At 35.7% G+C, this 22321-nt stretch overlaps 1 protein-coding gene across 1 annotated transcript in view; it reads left to right on the top strand.

The window, feature by feature from the left end:
* Nucleotides 1–22321, top strand: part of CNTN5 (contactin 5) — a 514136-nt gene that overhangs the window by 449359 nt on the left and 42456 nt on the right. Inside the window, exons 16-17 of the mRNA XM_027087760.1 lie at nucleotides 11591–11661; nucleotides 13741–13975. Of these exons, the coding sequence (XP_026943561.1) occupies nucleotides 11591–11661; nucleotides 13741–13975 (306 nt within the window). The remainder of the gene's footprint in view (nucleotides 1–11590; nucleotides 11662–13740; nucleotides 13976–22321) is intronic.

Genomic DNA, 22321 nt, shown 5'->3' on the forward strand with positions numbered 1-22321 from the left:
AGACATAAACTGGCTGAATGGATACAAAAACAAGACCCATATATATGCTGCCTACAAGAGACCCACTTCAGACCTAGGGACACATACAGACTGAAAGTGAGGGGATGGAAAAAGATATTCCATGCAAATGGAAATCAAAAGGAAGCTGGAATAGCAATTCTCATATCAGACGCAATAGACTTTAAAATAAAGAGTATTACAAGGGACAAAGAAGGACACTACATAATGGTCAAGGGATTGATCCAAGAAGATATAACAATTGTAAATATTTACGCACACAACATAGGAGCACCTCAATACATAAGGCAAATACTAACAGCCATAAAAGGGGAAATTGACAGTAACACATTCATAGTAGGGGACTTTAACACCCCACAGTCACCAATGGACAGATCATCCAAAATGAAAATAACTAAGGAAACACAAGCTTTAAATTATACATTAAACAAGATGGAATTAATTGATATTTATAGGACATTCCATCCAAAAAATACAGAATACACTTTCTTCTGAAGTTCTCATGACACATTCTCCATGTCAGATCATATCCTGGGTCACAAATCAGCCTCGGTAAATATAAGAAAATTAAAATTGTATCAAGTATCTTTTCTGACCACAATGCTGAGACTAGATGTCAATAAAAGGAAAAAATCTGTAAAAAATACAAACACACAGAGGCTAATCAATACAATACTAAATAACCAAGGGATCACTGAAGAAATCAAAGAGGAAATCAAAAAATACCTAGAAACAAATGACAATGAAAACACTAAGACCCAAAACCTATGGGATGCAACAAAAGCAGTTCTAAGCGGGAAGTTTATAGCAATACAATCCTACCTTAAGAAACAAGAAACATCTCAAATAAACAACCTAACCATACACTTAAAGCAATTAGAGAAAGAAGAACAAAAAAAAACCCAAAGTTAGCAGAAGGAAAGAAATCATAAAGATCAGATCAGAAATAAATGTAAAAGAAATGAAGGAAGTGATAGCAAAGATCAATAAAGCTAAAAGCTGGTTATTTGAGAAGATAAACAAAATTGATACACCATTAGCCAGACCCATCAAGAAAAAAAGGGAGAAGACTCAAATCAATAGAATTAGAAATGAAAAAGGAGAAGAAACAACTGACACTGCAGAAATACAAAAGAGCATGCGAGATTACTACAAGCAACTCTATGCCAATAAAATGGACAACCTGGAAAAAATGGGCAAATTCTTAGAAATGCACAACCTTCTGAGACTGAACCAGGAAGAAATAGAAAATATGAACAGACCAATCAAAAGCACTGAAATTGAAACTGTGATTACAATCTTCCAACAAACAAGAGCTCAAGACCAGATGGCTTCACAGGCGAATTCTATCGAACATTTAGAGAAGAGCTAACATCTATCCTTCTAAAACTCTTCCAAAATATAGCAGAGGGAGGAACGCTTCCAAACTCATTCTATGAGGCCACAATCACCCTGATACCAAAACCAGACAAAGATATCACAAAGAAAGAAAACTACAGGCCAATATCACTGATGAACATAGATTCAAAAATCCTCAACAAAATACTAGCAAACAGAATCCAACAGCACAATAAAGGATCATACGTCATGATCAAGTGGGGTTTATCCCAGGAATGCAAGAATTCTTCAATATATGTAAATCAATCAATATGATATACCGTATTAACAAATTGAAGGAGAAAATCCATATGATCATCTCCATCAATGCAGAGAAAGATTTCGACAAAATTCAACACCCATTTATGATAAAAATCCTGCAGAGAGTAGGCATAGAGAGAACTTTTCTCAACATAATAAAGGCCATATATCATGACAAACCCATAGCCAACATCATTCTCAATGGTGAAAAACTGAAACCATTTTCTCTAAGATCAGGAATAAGACAAGGTTACTCACTCTCACCACTGTCATTCAACATAGTTTTGGAAGTTTTAACAACAGCAATCAGAGAAGAAAAAGAAATAAAAGGAATCCAAATTGGAAAAGAAGAAGTAAAGCTGTCACTGTTTGCAGATGACATGATACTATACATAGAGAATCCTAAAGATGCTACCAGGAAACTACTAGAGCTAATCAATGAATTTGGTAAAGTTGCAGCATAAAAAATTAGTGCACAGAAATCTCTGGCATTCCTATACACTAATGATGAAAAATCTGAAAGTGAAATTAAGAAAACACTCCCATTTACCATTGCAACAAAAATAATAAAATATCTAGGAATAAACCTACGTAAGGAGAAAAAAGAGCTGTATGCAGAAAATTATAAGACAATGATGAAAGAAATTAAAGATGATACAAATAGATGGAGAGACATACCATGTTCTTGGATTGGAAGAATCAACATTGTGAAAAAGACTCTACTACCCAAAGCAATCTACAGATTCAATGCAATTCCTATCAAACTACCACTGGCATTTTTCACAGAACTAGGACAAAAAATTTCACAATTTGTATGGAAATGCACAAGATCCCAAATAGCCAAAACAATCTTGAGAAAGAAAAATGGAGCAGGAGAAATCAGGCTCCCTGACTTCAGACTATACTACAAAACTGCAGTAATCAAGACAGTTTGGTACTGGCATAAAAACAGAAGTATAGATCAATGGAACTGGATAGAAAGCCCACAGATAAACCCATGCACCTATGGTCACCTTATATTTGATGAAGGTGGCAAGAATATACACTTGAGAAAAGACAGCAACTTTAATAAGTGGTGCGGGAAAAACTGGACAGGTATATGTAAAAGTATGAAATTAAGACACTCCCTAACACCATACACAAAAATAAACTCAAAATGGATTAAAGACGTAAATGTAATGCCAGATACTACCAAACTCTTAGAGGAAAACATAGGCAGAAGACCCTGTGATATAAATCACAGCAAGATCCTTTTTGACCCACCTCCTAGAGAAATGGAAATAAAACCAAAAATAAACAAATAGGACCTAATGAAACTTAAAAGCTTTTGCACAGCAAAGGAAACCATAAACAAGACAAAAAGACAACTCTCAGAATGGGAGAAAATATTTGCAAATGAAGCAACTGACAAAGGATTATTCTCCAAAATTTATAAACAGCTCATGCAGCTCAATATCAAAAAAACAAACAGCCCAATCCAAAAATGGGCAGAAGACCTAATTAGACGCTTCTCCAAAGACTATATACATCTTGCCAACAAACACATGAAAGGATGCTCTACATCATTAATCATTAGAGAAATGCAAGTCAAAAGTACAATGAGATATCATCTCACACCAGTCAGAATGGCCATCCTCAAAAAATCTACAAACCATAAATGCTGGAGAGGGTGTGGGGAAAAGGGAACCCTCTTGCACTGTTGGTGGGAATGTTAATTGATACAGCCACTATGGAGAACAGTATGGAGGTTCCTTAAAAAACTAAAAATAGAACTACCATACGACCCAGCAATCCCACTACTAGGCATATACCCTGAGAAAACCATAATTCAAAAATAGTCATGTACCAAAATGTTCGTTGCAGCTCTATTTACAATAGCCAGGACATGGAAGCAACCTAAGTGTCCATCAACAGATGAATGGATAAAGAAGGTGTGGCAATATATACAATGGAATGTTACTCAGCCATAAAAAGAAAGGAAATTGTGTTATTTGTAGTGAGGTTGATGAACCTAGAGTCTGTCATGCAGAGTGAAGTAAGTCAGAAAGAGAAAAACAAACATCGTATGCGATCACATATTATGGAATCTAAGGGGAAAAATAAAGAGTCATGAAGAACCTAGGGGCAAGACGGGAATAAAGGCACAGGCCTACTAGAGAACGGACTTGAGGATATGGGGAGGGGGAAGGGTAAGCTGTGACAAAGTAAGAGAGTGGCATGGACATATATACACTACCAAACGTAAGGTAGATAGCTAGTGGGAAGCAGCCGCATAGCACAGGGAGATCAGCTCGGTGCTTTGTGACCGCCTAGAGGGGTGGGAATGGGAGGGTCGGGGGGAGGGAGATGCAAGATGGAAGAGATATGGGAACATATGTATATGTATAACTGCTTCACTTTGTTATAAAGCAGAAACTAACACACCATTGTGAAGCAATTATACTACAATAAAGATGTTTAAAAAATTAAATAAATAAATAAATAAAATAGAGAAGAGGTTATTCTCAATATTTTCAAACTACCCTATGTATTAGCCATTCAAGTATAACTAGTGGCTTGTGTGTGCTTCTTTTATTTCTTTTTTTCTTTTTAAATACTTAGTGGTCTATTTGGAACTAGGGAGTTATGAAACTGAATATCTATATCTCATGTGTATAGCTCCAGGTAGAGCTGAAATAGTAAGTTCTAATAGGTACATTTTTTTTTTTCCTGCAAAGATTTGTCTTGGAATACAATAGATATGTGTAACCTTTTGATTGTTTATTGACCTCGGTGACAAAAGAGTCTGAAATAAACATCTAGTACCCAAAACGTAACAACAACAACAAAATTCTATATTAACTTAATAAACACTTTCATCTCATATCCAGTTCCATGTTTCTGTCCCTCCATCCCAGCACAGCCTTGACTCAAGGGTTATGATTTGTCTTTTCTTTCTTCTTTCTACTTCCTCCCTGACCTTCCAACTGCTATTCTGGTCACTTCCCAGGTCAGAAAAGAAGAAAATGAAAAATGACTTCACGTGTTGCAATTTGTTGTTCTCACGTAAATGTTGAGTGCTCCAGGAGATGGCATTTGTCCACATTCTGCTTCTTTCATTCTCGGAGTACATTGGTTTCTTAAGAGACTATCCTATCTCCTAGCAGGCAGCTTCATTGGCTGTGATACCAACAGGCTTATTCAAACCTACCTTCCACAGTGTCTGCTTTGCCCATGATAATCATTTCGCATTTCTGACCTGCCAAACTCTAGAAATGCCATATGTTCTCAAGAACTATTTTGGTCTCTGCTCTAGTAGCATAGTGCAGGGCTGAGCCATCTTACATAATTCTGAAGCTCAACAGCATCCAGCCAGGATGTGAGAGGTAAGCATCTGTAATCTCCTCATCAGCTGTTTTGCTTCTCTTGTCACTTAGCTTGAGGGGGAAATGATACTCCCACTTTGCTCCTAGAGAGAGCTGGGGATGGAGGGATATGCAACAGCACATCCATCTGCTAAGCTGACAGCCTTCTTCCAAAACACTGCTTGAGCTAAAATTTTATATATATGGCTGGAGGGGGGTAATGGGAAAGGATCATGAAATTGGTTTTCTCTATTTCCTAGTAGTTCTGTGGTTTTGTCTAACCAACCTCATTTTAGCATCTGAGGTTACATGTGTCTCATCCCAAGTCCAGAAAAGACTCATTAAACTTCCTACTACAGTTTCTTTCCCTGTACATTACCTTCCTACTTCTGAAAGGATCTTGCTTTGTTCATATTTGTATATTCACAGTTCTTGTCCATGATAATTACTTAGGAAACTTCACTGAGTTCAAAAGTTATGGAAAGAACACAATAAAATACTATTATAAGATGGGGCTGAATTAATGTTCCCAGGGGCATGTGGGTTGGCCTTGTAAATGGCATTTAATGGAGCTTTGAAGGCCAGCCCAAATGAGACTCAGGCAGAATTATTTATAGGGGGCAATTAAAAAATCTACATACTATTGTCAGGCACTGGTGTGTACAGAGAAAAGGCATAAAGCTGTGGGGTTTTTAAAGGTCTTTCTAGTCTACGCTTCTAAAAAATATATATGATATAAAAAATGTAAAGCAGTCAACTGAAATAATTGGGAAACTCTAAAAGAAAATACTATTAAATGAACATTATAACTTTCTTCAACTCAATGAGTAATTTAATTATATTAAATAAAAGAAATTGTTCTTAGTAACATTAAGAGCAGACAAAAATCATAGCAAGAAACAGACCTCTAAGACCAAATCTCAATAATTAGGAAAAAAGAAGATAATAGTATGGCTCATACAGCAGACAGTATTTTAAATCATGAAACCCCTTTGGTCCAGGAAAGCCTTTTCTGCAAAATATATTCAAGAAATATATCTTCAGTTTCAGAGACACTTTGCAAACAGAGATGGTAACTTTAACAAATGCCCTTCTAAATGAAACATGGTTAATTGTTAGGCATGCCCCTTTCTGATTAATAGCAAGATGAGGGAAGAGCAGTAGAAGACTTGAGCATGAAAGACAAAAGGGTAATGAGAGGTTATCAACCCAGGAGTAAATGTGAAACACTCAAGTTAGACTTTTCCCATCTTCCTAGTCCCTATAATGCCATATACCAGTCATAAATCATGAACCATGTTTCAAGTCCTATACTAAGCCCTTGCCTTCCATTATAGCATTTAATTCTCACATCAACCCTCTAAAGCAAGCAGGCTTATCCCCATCTTACAGATGAGAAACAGAATAAGAGAGTTAAAAACTTGTACAAGGTTATCTAATAAGTAAGTGGCAGAGTTGGAATTCTAATCTTAAACCAAAGGTGATGACTCCCAAGTTATCTTCCTCCCACCCCTCCCTTCTTCCTCTTGCCTTTTTCTTTCTCTTCATTTTACCACACGTTCCAACAAATTTTGCTCAAAGATTATTATGCCTATCCTCTGCTTCTACTTCTTTGTGGAATAAAGTTCAGAGAAAATGAGTGAATGGAAACACCTTTTATTGTCTATACGTACCTCCTGTGGTCCTGACTATTGCTATTTATGAGAAGGTTCATATATCAGAGAAATCTTACATTCTCTGAAATATCCTAGCAACGAAAGTTGTAAATCAAAAATGATATATTGCCTAGGTTTTCAAATTAAAACAAGCTGAGCCAAAACTGAAAGCACGATTCCCATGGTACTGTCGAAACTGTATTATCCAGATTTCCAAAAGAACAGTCTATTTCAAGATCACATGTTTATAGATTCCTACTGAACTTAGTGTTTATCATAGAAGACAACTACATTTTCTTTTTGAAGTAGATAATAACATTAGGTAATAGTTATAAATTACAGTTCCAGGCACTGTGATACATAATTATGAAAACCTTAAAAAGTAGGTACTATTCTTATCTCCGTGAGACAACTAAAGGACAAAGTGGTTAAGAAATATTTTCAACCCATCAGCTAGAATGGTAGAACTGAGATTCAAGCCCAGATCTTTCTCAGTCTCAGAAGAATACTTTTACCACTTACACATACCACCTTAGCTACCCTATTGATAGGAATAACAGCATTATCTGAACTCTTTAGGAAACACCACTGGTATTATTTTTTTTTAATTTTGGAAGCTCTTTAACTCTTTTTATAAAGTGAGCTTAGATGATAATCAGTTAACTGAAATATTTGTATGTTACATACTTCAATTCAGGTAGGAATTTTTTTTTTAATTTCTCTCCTGACTCCCACCTTCACTATATTATCAACCTCCATTCCCTCCTTCCATTCTTTTGCACTTTTCTGCCCAAACCAGCTGCTGGATTTGCTCCTAAATTATGTGACTGCTTCCAGGTCTCTAGTAAAGCTGTATTATTTAATGAGCTACGTAAACATCTACTGTAATAGATTTGGAAATTTTTCAGGAAAAAAAAAGAGAGATTGGTAAACGATTTCATCCTGTATTCTTTTGTTTAGTTGAATGCTAATTAAAGTATGTTTTTAGTGTGATTGACTTTGTTCAGACTATTACACTTAGGAAGAGTTCTTTGAGACTCAAGCTTAAATTCATGCACACTTAAACTAAGGTAGTACACTATATTTTAGTCACTCTGAGCGTTTACAACCAAATGTATAAGATAAAAAGGGACAAGAGTCTACATTTCAACATGCCAGTTAAGGCACTAAAACAGCAAGACATTTATAGATTGTTGGAAAAGTATTAATCACGTTATTCCTCCATGGAAGACTAATGTTCAAAAGAAATTCTGAAGAATAAGAGTTTAACTCATTAACCATGCATGTAAACTTGATTCTCTAAGCTAATAAGCTCATGGCATTGATCAGTAGCCAACGGAGGGAGAAAAGCATCTAGCTGCTTAATTCTAAATCAGATTTTCAATAATTATATTGAAAATAAATTTGGGTTTAGGTAAATATGTATTTCTCTGAACTCAATGAAAGTATTTATTACATGTTTGATTATATTAATTTTATGCTTCTAACAAGAATTATAGAACTTTTACAATACAAGTGCTCTGAACAATTAAGTGAAACCTCTACATATCATGAATATGTTGTTTTAAAAATAAAAGGATATAATTAAAATCAGTGTTGACTGCAGAGATAATAACTGTGAACCACCAACTTGAAAAGGAAACCAATGAGCATGGGTTCCACTGATCATCTGCATGTAATTAGGAAATTTAAGCCAATTAGAATTAGAGTACTCAATTCAAACATTGTGATCCTGACAGCAAAGCACAATGCCTGAGTTGCATCTATTAAAGACTTAGGTTTTCTTTTTTGTTTGTTTGTTTGTTTTTCCAGTTTTATTGAGATATAATTGACATATAATACTGTATTAGTTTAAGGTGAACAACATAATGAATATACTGCAAAATGATTACCACAAGTTTAGTTAACATCCATCACCTCACACAAGTACATTTTCTTCCTTGTGATGAGAACTTTTAACATCTTCTCTCTTAGCAACGTTCAAATATACGATAACAGTATTGTTATCTATAGTCACCATGTTGTATATTATATCCCTAGAACTTATTTATCTTATATCTGGAAGTTCATACCTTTTGACCACATTTCCCCATTTCCCCACCCTTCATTCCCACCTCTGGCAATCATCAATCTGTTCTCTGTTCCTACCAGTTCCATATTTTTAGATTCCACATATAAGTCAGATCATAAAGTATTTGTCTTTCCCTGTCCAGCTTATTTCACTTAGTATAAGGACGCTGATGTTCATCCATGTTGTCTCAAATGGCAGGGTTTCCTTCTTTGTATGGCTGAATAGTATTCAATTGTATAATACACCACACTTTATTTATTCATTGATCCATGGACATTTAGGTTATTTCCATGTCTTTAAAGCCTTAAGTTTTCTGTTAGTATTTCCTATTATATCTAGTAAGCCTTTCTTAAAAAAGAACAGTTGGTGCTTATACACATATACTATTAAAACTCAATGAACTATAGTGCCTCTTTTGTGTCATTTATTATACATTAAAATTGGATGATCTTTATTTACATTATTTTATTTTCTTTATTTACATTTATTTATTTTATCTTCTTAAAAGGAATTAGTAGCAGTAGGAAGACTTCAAAGACTAATTTCAAATGATAAAAGAAATTTTACAGAATCTAGGTCATTTATGGATAATTTGATATGGAAGTAACTCACACAGAAACAAATTAAATTTTGCTTTCTTGGTTCCTCAAAGTGGAAAATTTCACCACATTTTTCATTAGTTTCTTTTCAATTTTTTTACTCACAAAGTTAAAACTTTTGAAAACTCTAAATATTCTTTTTAAAAAATAAAAACATTATTAGACTATAGAACAATACTACCAAAGCTCCAGAAGAAAGATTTGACCTCAAATCATCACTTGAATTTCATTCTACTCATACTTCTTTAATGAGCTTCAAGAGAGAGATGTTCACAAGATAGCCTATAGCCTACTCTCCAACCCTAAGCTAGAGGTTCCAAGCATCCTCTTTTTAGATGATGTTTGAGGGCTGAATAAAATAGAAAAGGATGCTCAGTGCCTAGTCTTTCCACAAAATCCATGATCATAGGGAGGGTATCTTCAAAGAAAAATATTCAAATTCCTACATTTAGGGTATAAACTAGCAATTCCAATGTAACAGATGAAGTAGGTGGTTGTGGTAGATATTACTTGTAATATTATTTACCTGTTAATTATTGTCAGTGATGAATGTGAAGCATATGTGTGTGCATAACTTTTTATATTTTACAAACAAATGGTACTAAGAGAAACCATAGTGGCACCATATCAACAAATTAACTTGCTTCTACTATTTATCTGACCATGCACTCATGGTCACAATATTCAGAACTCTGAGATTAGCCACTGAGGGTATATTTGGAAATGTGTAGCCCTACCCTTTTACACATACAGTTAAACCAGTTTTCCTCCTGTGTGCTTTACTCATACCATACACCAGAAAATGAATTTAAAACTACTACTCTTTAACAGCGGTTTTGAGACATGGTGTCAAGGCAGACTGATGTGTCATAGATTGTTACATGCAGTGATAACTTATGACTACTAGTAAAAAACTCAAGTTAAATCATCTGCCTGCTCTTCATATAAATTAAGGCATATTCACTGTTATTGCTCTAATACCATCATTCTTCTTAGTTGAATTCCTTTTGATTTCCTGATTGAGAGACAAAGGGGTATCCAATTCCATGTAATTCTGAGGGAATTCATGAGAGTGAACTCCACATATGAATAATCCTTAATGTGTATGTAACTGAAAAAAGAAAGATTGGTAACGGCTTCTGTATATATCCTTCTACGTGTGCATGAGAAAGACAAGAACTCATGTTCACGGAGAAAAGTGTCAAGGAAATGAAATTTGGACCTGGTGAATAAATATCATCTAGTTCAATGGAGGCAATGATAGTGTTCTCTCCCACCTCCGTGGTCCAAGAAGAATTGTTTTTTTCCTTTCTCATAGCATATAAATTCTGCATCAGTTTTTCCAGTATATAAAATGCTGTGTTAATATCTACCAGTAATTAACAGCCTTCCACTCCAAGTAGGTAATAAATGGGAGTGAATTTATTGTTTATGAGTATATCAATATTTTTTTAAAAACTATATGCTGGGATATAAAGGCAATGCTGAAGTGTAAAATTGCTAATGCAGGCTCATAGCCTAGAAAAAGATTTCTTTTAATAGTTCTCTTCATTTAACAGTTCTTCATTTGAATATATTCCCTTTCAACTACATGTTTTGTGGTTTGGTGCCGTGAAGGGGAAATTTATTCCTTTGACACATTTATTCTTTTAATAGTTTTACATTTGAAAAAGCTTCACCAGGTATCTATATATTTTGCAGTTTGCAGAGAGGTTCATTCTTGACAGTTTTTTAAAATGTTTATTCATTTAAATAGGTTCTCACTCCATGGAACTGTTGCTAAGATTTCTTTAAACTGGAGCCACCTGGGAGTTCTAGTAAAGCAGTAAGGCTAATGTCAACCTGTGGACTTTCCAGGGACTCTGCAAGCCCTGAAATCACAGAAGATTCACATCCTCAGGAAGAAGAAAACATGTAGGATGAAATTTAACTAACCATTAGCAGATGTCCTTGACTATAGTGTTAATTATGATTTGGACCTTAGTAACCACAGAGCATTTATACAATTGAACTAGTTTGGGGATGCAGTATGTGGCCATGAAAAATATATATCAAACTCCCCCACATATATTTGAAAGCAAGGTATTTGTCACAAACATTTTGTTTAATATTGAATAAGACCACTTTGACTTCCAAACACATTTTGATTTGTTTATTTGGGGATGTTACCCAACCAAAGTAGGGTTATGATGCATTCTTGGTGTAGGGACACTTAAATTGTACATCTATGTATTGTCCTCACTCTTGGCCCATTTTTAACGACAGTTCCAAAGACAACACCCACCAATGTAAGAGGAAGAAGTGGAAGAAGGCACGAGTTAGTCATCGCCTGGGAGGTAAGAAAGCCTACTCAGATGTCAGAACTTGTTGATTCCTTAAAAAAGAAAGTTACACATAGAGTATCAGTATTTGGTATAGAGTAACTGAGTAACTTCTGTTTAAAGGAGGTTAAGAAACACTTTGAGCATGTGTTACTCACATGAATATTTCCAAAATGAACTTTTCTCATTTTCATACCAAGTCTAAAGTGTGCTGTCCTGTCATATAGGCTGTCTCAGAATACAGTTTGAATGATTAAAACACATTCTCTCACAAATTACTTCAGATGTTTATTTGGCTTAGTTTGATATTTATTTACTTCACAATTGAATAGCACTCTTGACATATATGTAGGCTAAAACCATTGAGGTTTTCCTGGAGTAGTGACTGGTTATTTCATTTATCTCATACAACCATCCTATTAGTGGGGATAATTTTCCTTGTTTTACAAAATTATGAAACTGATGCACAGCTTGAGTACTTTCCTGAGAAGCAGTAGAATTGGGGCTTTGAATCCAAAACCCTTATTCTTTTGTGTCCCTCACTGTATGACCTCCAAAATTCCTTCTGTCAAAGGAAAGAAACTGGGGAGAAAGAGTGTGAGAGGTACATTTATTTTCCATAAAGCCACTTTCCTTCTTTAATGTTAACTTTATTATCAAATATAGCTAGGTGGCTAACAGAACAATGCGTTAGAATATGGAGATGGAAATAACTATTGGAGAAAACAACCAATCCCTGACCATCTCTAAGAACAATGATAGAATGGACAGAAACATATAGAAAAACTCCTTTCCCCAGTAAGAAATCTTCCATGAGCACATCCTCTGACCTGTTCTTCTGTTCATATGCCTCTTCTTCAATAAAACTTTATGCCTTGTTTTTGATTTCTGCAGAGGTATTAACTTCCCAATACCTGACCTTCACTGAGATCAAACCTCTCTAAACGGAATTGCCTTCCCTGTCAGTTTTATGTCTTAGTCAGCTGGGGCTGCTATAACAAAAATACTGTAGACTGGGTGGCTTATAAACAACAGAAATTTAATTCTCACAGTTCTGGATGCTGGAAGTCTAGTTCTGGAAGGCATTGGTGGATTCAGATCTGGCAAGGGCCTGCTTCCTGGTTCATAAAACATAATTTCTCACTATGTCCTCACGTGACAGAGGGGCAAGACAGATCTCTAGATTCTGTATTACAAGGTCAATAATCTGATTCATGAGTACTTCACCCTCATAGCCAAGTCACCTACCAAAAGCCCATCTCCTAGTACCATCACATTGTGTTAGGAATTCATCACATGAATTGTGGGGGAGGAAGGGGTATAAACATTTAGTCTATAGTACTTTGATATAATAGGCTTTGTCTCTTTTCCTCCACTCAATACATAGTTTTTTCTCAAATCAAAATTCAAAATAAGAAAATGTAGCAAAGGTTTATTGTGTGTCTATTTGTCAAACATTGTGCTAGGCAATGTCTGGTAACTGCTCCACTGACTAACTAGTTAATGACAATTACTGTTTTCTTTGGTGTGCAATTGATGCTCATTTAACAAATTTAAATGTAAGACATGGAGTACAAGTCTCTTGAAAAAATTCTGTATTCTAATTTTTTCATATGTTAGTAAAGCACAACAGTAATTGAGAAAAAACTAGAAGAAAAGTCTTACATTAATTTCACCAAGATTTTCTGTGCAAAGCCCTCTGCAGAGCATTACCAGTGACAAGATTTTCCCGACCACCAGACCATATGACAGTTTTCCCCAGCATATTACATTCTAGTGTGGAATCCAAGGACCTTTGTTTCATATACATGACTAGTTCGAGCAAATTTGTTTCACTTCAAGAGTTTTCAATACTCCTGATGCTTTTCTTAAATACCAACTGATACCATTTAATTTTTTAATCTTATACCTTTAAAGTCTTTTAAATTTCCAGTGACTGTCAAGCTATTTTTCTATGTTGGCTTCTAATGTAATATAAAGATTGGAGAGTCTCTATTGCTCTAGTTATCCATAATCTTTAAAAATTTAGATTGGAAAGAGTGGGGGTTTTGATGAATTATTTTCCTGATATTTAATTGCATTTTTCTTCTTTAGCCAGTATCGGAAGAGTTTCAGAATGGGGAAGGCTTTGGCTATATTGTGGCTTTCCGACCCAATGGAACACGTGGCTGGAAGGAGAAAATGGTGACATCTTCTGAAGCTTCAAAATTCATTTATCGAGATGAAAGTGTCCCTCCTCTTACTCCCTTTGAAGTGAAGGTTGGCGTTTATAACAATAAAGGAGATGGACCTTTCAGTCAAATTGTGGTCATATGTTCAGCTGAAGGAGGTCAGTTTTTTTCATGCTTATTATTTTCATTTAACATTTTAATATTTTATTTTGGTACATGAATGTGACACTATTGTAATATATTAGATAATACAGGTACACCAAAAGCAAAAATAAAACTTACCCATAGTCCTACTACACTTTTTAGTTATAGTTTTCCAAAATTTTTTCCAAATAATTTTTATTGAAAAAAACTGATCATTCCATATACTTTGCTTTATGTTCTTCACTCCCTGATGATGTATGGCAAATATCTTTCCATGACAATACAATATTAGTAATGCCTGTAGAATATTCTCTGGATGGATGGACATTTAACCATTCTTCTCTGTTTCACAATTTAGATCATTTTGTATTTTAACCTTATTCTAATTTAAATTTAGAAATTTAGATAACTTCTATTTTAGTTGAAAATTTTAACTTATGTGAAATAAATTTAAATAAAGACTCCAATAACTATTTATTACTAACCTCATACACAAAACAGCCGACTGATAAGTATCAGACAGGATTTTTTGTTTGAAGCTTTTCACACATGGTATTATTAAATCCTCACAACAATCTTGTCTAATAGGCTTTATTATCCCCATTGTAGAGAAAGAGAAATTGAAGTCCAGAAAAGTTAAGGAACTTGTTAAAAAAAAGTTAAATAGTTTCTAATTGAGAATTAAACCCAGTCCTTTCAATCATTAAATCCTTGATTTGTCTATAGCAACCTGACTTCATATGTATAACCTCATTTAATTCTCAGTATAAACCTACCAGGTAGGCAGGACCTAGGCAGGAAACCCATTTTACAGATCAGTAAACTGTAAATCTGAGACTTATTCATGGTTACAGTCAACAGGTGGTAGTGCTAGAGAACAAACTCAGTTTCCTACATCAAAATCCTTGGTTCTTTCAAATTTTAATACAAAAAATGTATTTTCTGAGTGAGAGAAAGCTTGATAGAGCTAACTCCCTAAAGTTAGCTTTTCTGCACAGTCCTTCTTCAATTCAAGTGCACAATTTCAATTGCCTCTGCAAGTAAGTAAAATGCCTTACAGTCCCTAAACCTGACAGAAGACTGAGCTAATGTTACACCAAAGGCAGCACACATTTGACCTTCCAAATAATTATTGTTTTCTCATAAACTGACCCTTTTACTTCCTTTGTGCCCACATGTGTGACTTGACTAGCTTAAGAGAATTACCAATCTTTTTGGTATGGGAAATTCATGGTGGGGGAAATAAGTAAGGTTGTTTGAATACTGAAGCACAAAGGTAGTGTCTAATTTATGTAAGATGTAGTTTTTCAGCACTAGCTGCCTTGTATTTTACGACATAGAGCCAAATTTTGAAGCAGAAGTAGAAAATTTTTCCTAGTATAAGAATGAACAGGAAAGTGAAGAATCAAGTAATAATAAGGAACCATAGGTATTCTGATGAGATATTCATGCACTTAGCATCTCAAGTTTCTGATGTTTTTTCAGATAGTATAGCCAGTCTCCACATTACTTATATTAACTCTTACAATCAAATATGAGGTAGGAATCTCAAGTTGCAATCTATTTTGCAGGAAACTGAGACTCAGAGAGGTTAAGTAACATGCTCAAATCAACCCAGTAAATAACAAAAGTTATAAGTAACTGTAGTAAGTGACAGGGCTGGAATTTAAACACAGGTCTGTATGACTCCAAAGCTAATGCTTTTAATCACTACCCTATACCTTCTCATCAGCAGTGTCTTTAACAATAATGTTTCATTATTGTATTATGTTAGTGTATATAATAATAATATTTTACATCATTTGTTACTCTGACATCTGTTTTGAACTACGTCTTATTCAGGAAGTGTATATTCTTGTGGTTTTAATTTATTTAACCTAACTATAAAGTGCATGGTCCCAAATGTCACATGAGATGAATTGGACAGATGTGTACATGCTTCGTATGGTAACACCAGTGTTGCCTTTAAGAAATCCAGATTTGTACATTCCTTGTCAACCTTTGCTTTAAAATTAAACTATAGCAGCCACCATGGGTTATTTATACTGTGTTTTCTTAAATTTGAAATGGCTTGCTTTTAGAGATTTCTCTTTTCAGCTAGATAGGAAATATGCATATTTTCTTTCAAAGACACCGGGGTTGTTGCTGTAACATATTTCACAGTAACACTTCATTTACTTTGGTGGACTGAAATATGAAAGATACCAGGCAAATTAAATCCAAATAGAGGGAGGAGCTTCAAGATGGAGGAGAATGAGACGTGGAGATCACCTTCCTCCCCACAAATGCATCAGAAATACATCTACATGTGGAACAACTCCTACAGAACACCTACTGAATGCTGGCAGAAGACCTCAGACCTCCCAAAGGCAAGAAACTCCCACGTAACTGGGTAGGGCAAAAGAAAAAAGAAAAAAACAAAGACAAAAGAATAGGGATTGGACCTTCACCTCTGGGAGGGAGCTGTGAAAGAGGAAAAGTTTCCACATGATAGGAAGCCTCTTCACTGGCAGAGATGGTGGGGGTGGTGGGGGGAACCTGCAGAGCCACACAGGAAAGCACAGCAATAGCAATGCAGAGGGCAAAGCAGATAGATTCCCACATAGAGGATCAGTGTCGACTGGCACTCACCAGCCCAAGAGACTTCTCTGCTCACCAGCTGGCCGGGTCAGGTGAGGGCAGGGCGCTGAGGCTTGGGCTTCAGAGGTCAGATCCCAGGGAGAGGACTGGGGTTGGCTGCATGAACACAGCCTGAAGGGGACTAATGTGCCACAGCTAGACAGGAAGGAGTCTGGAAAAAAGTCTGGACCTGCCTAAGAGGCAACAAGACCATTGTTTCGGGGTGCACAAGCAGAGGGGATTCAGAGCACCACCTGCCTAAACGAGCTCCAGAGACGGGCACAAGATGCGACTATCAGCACGGACGCCAGAGACGGGCATGAAACACTAAGGCTGCTGCTGCAGCCACCAAGAAGCCTGTGTGCAAGCACAGGTCACTATACACACCTCTCCTCCTGGGAGCCAGTGCAGCCTGCTACTGCCAGGGTCCCATGATCCAGGGACAACTTCCCCTGGAGAACACACAGCAGACCTCACGCTGTTGCAACGTCACACCACCCTCTGCCGTCACAGCCTCTCCCCGCATTCCATACCCCTCCCTCCCCCAGCCTGAGTGAGCCAGAGCCCCCTAATCATCTGCAACTTTAACCCTGTCCTGTCTGAACGAAGAAGAGATGCCTTCAGGTGACCTACATGCAGAGGCGGGACCAAATCCAAAGCTGAACCCCAGGAGCTGTGCGAACAAAGAAGAGAAAGGGAAATCTCTCCCAGAAGCCTCAAGAGCAGTGGATTAAATCTCCACAATCAACTTGATGTACCCTGCATCTCTGGAATACCTGAATAAACAATTATCTCAAAATTGAAGCGGTGGACTTTGGGAACAACTATATATATATATATATATATATATTTTTTTCCTTTTTCTCTTTTTGTGAGTGTGTATGTGTATGTTTCTTGGTGTGATTTTGTCTGTATAGCTTTGCTTTTACCATCCGTCCTAGAGTTCTATTTCTTCATTTTGTTTTGTTTTGTTTTGTTTTCCATTTAGTATAGTTTTTAGCACTTGTTATCATTGGTGGATTTGTTTTCTTGAATTGGTGGCTCTCTTCTTTCTTCCTTTCTTTTTTTAAATTACTTTTTAATTTCTTTTTATTTTTAATATTTTTTTATTTTAATAACTTTTATTCTATTATTTTTTCATTCTTTCTTTTTTTTTCTGAGCCATGTGGCTGACAAGGTCTTGGTGCTCTGGCCAGGTATCAGGCCTGTGCCTCTGAAGTGGGAAAGATGAGTGAAAAACAATGGTCCACCAGTGAGCTCCAGGCTCCATGTAATATCAAATACCCAAAGATCTCCCAGAGATCTCTATCTCAACACTAAGACCCAGCTCTACTCACCAACTAGCAAGCTACAGTCCTGGACACCCTATGCCAAACAACAAGCAAGACAGGAACACAACCCCACCCATTAGCAGAGAGGCAGCCTAAAATCATAATAAGGTCACAGACAACCCAAAACACACCAGCAGATGCAGTCCTGCCCACCAGAAAGACAAGATCCAGCCTCATCCTCCAGAACACAGGCACTAGGCCCTTCCCCCATGGAAGCCTACACAAACCCACTGAACCAACCTTAGCCACTGGGGACAGACATCAAAAACAATGGAAACTATGAACCTGCAGCCTACAAAAAGGAGACCACAAACACAGTAAGTTAAGCAAAATGAGAAGACAGAGAAACACACAGCAAATGAAGGAGCAAGGTAAAAACCCAACAGACCAACCAAATGAAGAGGACATAGAGAGTCTACCTGAAAAAGAATTCAGACTAATGATAGTAAAGATGATCCAAATTCTTGGAAATAGGAAGGAGAAAATACAAGAAATGATTAACAAGGAGCAAGAAGAACTAAAGAGCAAACAAACAATGATGAGCAACACAATAAATGAAATTAAAAATTTTCTAGAAGGAATCAATAGCAGAATAACGGAGGCAGCTGAACTGATAAGTGACCTGGAAGATAAAATAGTGGAAATCACTACTGCAGAGCAAAATAAACAAAAAAGAATGAAAATAATTGAGGACAGTCTCAGAGACCTCTGGAACAGGATTAAACACAACAACATTCGAATTATAGGGGTTCCAGAAGAAGAAGAGAAAAAGAAAGGGACTGAGAAAATATTTGAAGAGATTATAGTTGAAAATTTCCCTAATATGGGAAAGGAAAGATTCAATCAAGTCCAGGAAGCGCAGAGAGTCCCATAGAGGATAAATCCAAGGAGAAACATGCCAAGACACATACTGATCAAACTATCAAAAATTAAATACAAAAAAAAAAATTTTAAGCAACAAGGGAAAAAAAAATAACATACAAGGGAATCCACATAAGGTTAAAAGCTGATCTTTCAGCAGAAACTCTGTAAACCAGAAGGGAGTGGCAGGACATATTTAAAGTAATGAAAGGGAAAAACCTACAACCCAGATTACTCTACCTACCAAGGATCTCATTCAGATTCAATGGAGAAATTAAAAACTTTACAGACAAGAAAAAGCTAAGAGAATTCAGCATCACCAAAGCAGCTTAACAACAAATGCTAAAGGAACTTCTCTAGGCAGGAAACAAAAGAGAAGGAAAACATCTACGATATCAAACCCAAATCAATTAAGAAAATGGTAATAGGAACATACATATCGAAAACTACCTTAAAAGTAAATGGATTGAATACTGCAACCAAAAGACATACACTGTCTGAATGGTTACAGAAACAAGACCCATATTATATTCTGTCTACTAGAGACACACTTCAGACCAAGGACACATACATACTGAAAGTGAGGGGATGAAAAATGATATTCCATGCAAATGGAAATCAAAAGAAAGCTGGAGGAGCAATTCTCATATCAGACAAAATAGATTTTAAAATAAAGGCTATTAAAAGAGACAAAGAAGGACACTACATAATGATCAAGGGATCAATCCAAGGAGATATAACAATTGTAAATATTTATTCACCCAATATAGGAGCACCTCAATACATCAGGCAAATGCCATAAAAGGGGAAATCAACAGTAACACAATCATAGTAGGGGACTATAACACCCCATGTTCACCAATGGACAGATCATCCAAAATGAAAATAAATAAGGAAACACAAGCTTTAAATTATACATTAAACAAGATGGAATTAATTTATATTTATAGGACATTCCATCCAAAAAAGCAGAATACACTTTCTTCTCAAGGGCTCATGGCACAGTGTCCAGGTCAGATCATATCCTGGGTCACAAATCAAGCCTCAGTAAATATAAGAAAATTAAAATTGTATCAAGTATCTTTTCTGACCACAATGCTATGAAACTAGATGTCAATTACAGGAAAAAATCTGTAAAAAATACAAACACACAGAGGCTAATCAATACATAAACAAATAATCAAGAGTTCACTGAAGAAATCAAAGAGGAAATCAAAAAATACCTAGAAACATAGGAAAATGAAAACACAATAACCCAAAACCTATGAGAGGTGGCAAAAGTAGTTCTAAGATGGAACTTTAGAGCAATAGAATCCTACCCCAAGAAACAAGAAATATCTCAAATAAACAACCTAACCTTATACCTAAAGCAATTAGAGAAAGAAGAACAAAAAAACCCCAAAGTTAGCAAAAGGAAAGAAATCATAAAGATCAGATCAGAAATAAATGAAAAAGAAATAAAGGAAACAATAGCAAAGATCAATAAAAGTAAAAGCTGGTTCTTTGAGAAGATAAACAAAATTGATAAACCATTAACCAGACTCATCAAGAAAAAAAGGGAGAAGACAAATCAATAGAATTAGAAATGAAAAAGGAGAAGTAACAACTGACACTGCAGAAATACAAAGGATCATGAGAGATTACTACAAGCAATGCTATGCCAATAAAATGGACAACCTGGAAGAAATAGACAAATTCTTAGAAAAGCACAACCTTCCAAGACTGAACCAGGAAGAAACAGAAAATATAAACAGACCAATCAAAAGCACGGAAATTGAGACTGTGTTTAAAAATCTTCCAAAAACCAAAAACCCAGGACCAGATGGCTTCACAGGCGAATTCTATTAAACACTTAAAGGAGAACTAACACCTATCCTTCTCAAACTCTTCTACGATATAGCAGACAGAAGAACACTCCCAAACTCTTTCTACGAAGCCACCATCACTCTGATACCAAAACCAGACAAAGATGTCACAGAAAGGAAAACTACAGACAAATATCACTGATGAATATGGAGGCAAAAATCCTCAACAAAATACTAGCAAACAGAGTCCAAAATCACATTAAATATCACACACCATGATCAAGTGGGGTTTGTCCCAGGAATGCAAGGATTCTTCAATATAAACAAATCAACCAATGTGATACACCATATTAACAAATTGAAGGATAAAATCCCTATGATCATCTCAATAGATACAGAAAAACTTTTGACAAAATTCAACACCCACTTATGATAAAACTCTCCAGAAAATAGGCATAGAGGGAACTTACCTCAACATAATAAAGGCCATATATCACAAACTCACAGCCAGCATCGTTCTCAATGGTGTAAAACTGAAAACATTTCAACTAAGATCAGGAACAAGACAAGGTTGTCCACTCTCACCACTCTTATTCAACATAGTTTAGGATATTTTAGCCACAGCAATCTGAGAAGAAAAAGAAATCAAAGGATAACAAATCGGAAAAGAAGAAGTACAGCTGTCACTGTTTGCAGATGACATGAAACTATACATAGAGAATCCTAAAGATGCTACCAGAAAACTTCTAGAGCTAATCAATGAATTTGGTAAGGTAGCAGGATACAGAATTAATCCACAGAAATCTCTTGCATTCCTAAACAAATGACAAAATATCTGAAAGAGACATTAAGGAAACACTCCCATTTACCATTGGAACAAAAAGAATAAAATACCTAGGAAAAAAAACCTATCTAGGGAGACAAAAGACCGGTATGCAGAAAACTATAAGACACTGATGAAAAAAATACAAGATGATACAATCAGATGAAGAAACATACCATGTTCTTGGATTGGAAGACTCAACATTATAAAAATGAATATACTACCTAAAGCAATCTACAAATTCAATGCAATCCCTATCAAACTACCAATGGCATTTTTCACAGAACTAGAACAAAAATTTCACTATTTATATAGAAACTAAAAAGACCCTGAATAGCCAAAGCAATCTTGAGAAAGAAATACGAAGCTGGAAGAATTAGACTCCCTGACTTCAGACTATACTACAAAGCTACAGAAGTCAAGACAGTATGGTACTCACACAAAAACAGAAATGTAGATCAATGGAACAGGATAGAAAGCCCAGAGGTAAACCCACGCATATATGGTTACCTTATTTCTGATAAAGGAGGCAGGAATATATGGTGGAGAAAAGACAGCCTCTTCAATAAGTAGTGCTGGGAAAACTGGACAGCTACATGTAAAAGAAAGAAATTAGAACACTCCCTAACACCATACACAAAAATAAACTCAAAATGGATTAAAGACCTAAAGGTAAGGCCAGACACTATAAAATTCTTAGAGGAAAACATAGACAGAACACTCTATGGCATATAACCCAGCAAGATCATTTTTGACCAACCTCCTAGAGAAATGGAACTAAAAACATAAATAAATAAATGGGACCTAATGAAACTTAAAAGCTTTTACACAGCAAAGGAAACCATAAACAAGATGAAAAGACAACCCTGATAATGGGAGAAAATATTTGTAAATGAAGCAAATGACAAAGGATTAATCTCC

This window comes from Aethalodelphis obliquidens, unplaced genomic scaffold, assembly GCF_003676395.1.
Source record: "Aethalodelphis obliquidens isolate GAN/ISIS:26980383/991018 unplaced genomic scaffold, ASM367639v1 scaffold60, whole genome shotgun sequence".
NCBI lineage: Eukaryota > Metazoa > Chordata > Mammalia > Artiodactyla > Delphinidae > Aethalodelphis > Aethalodelphis obliquidens.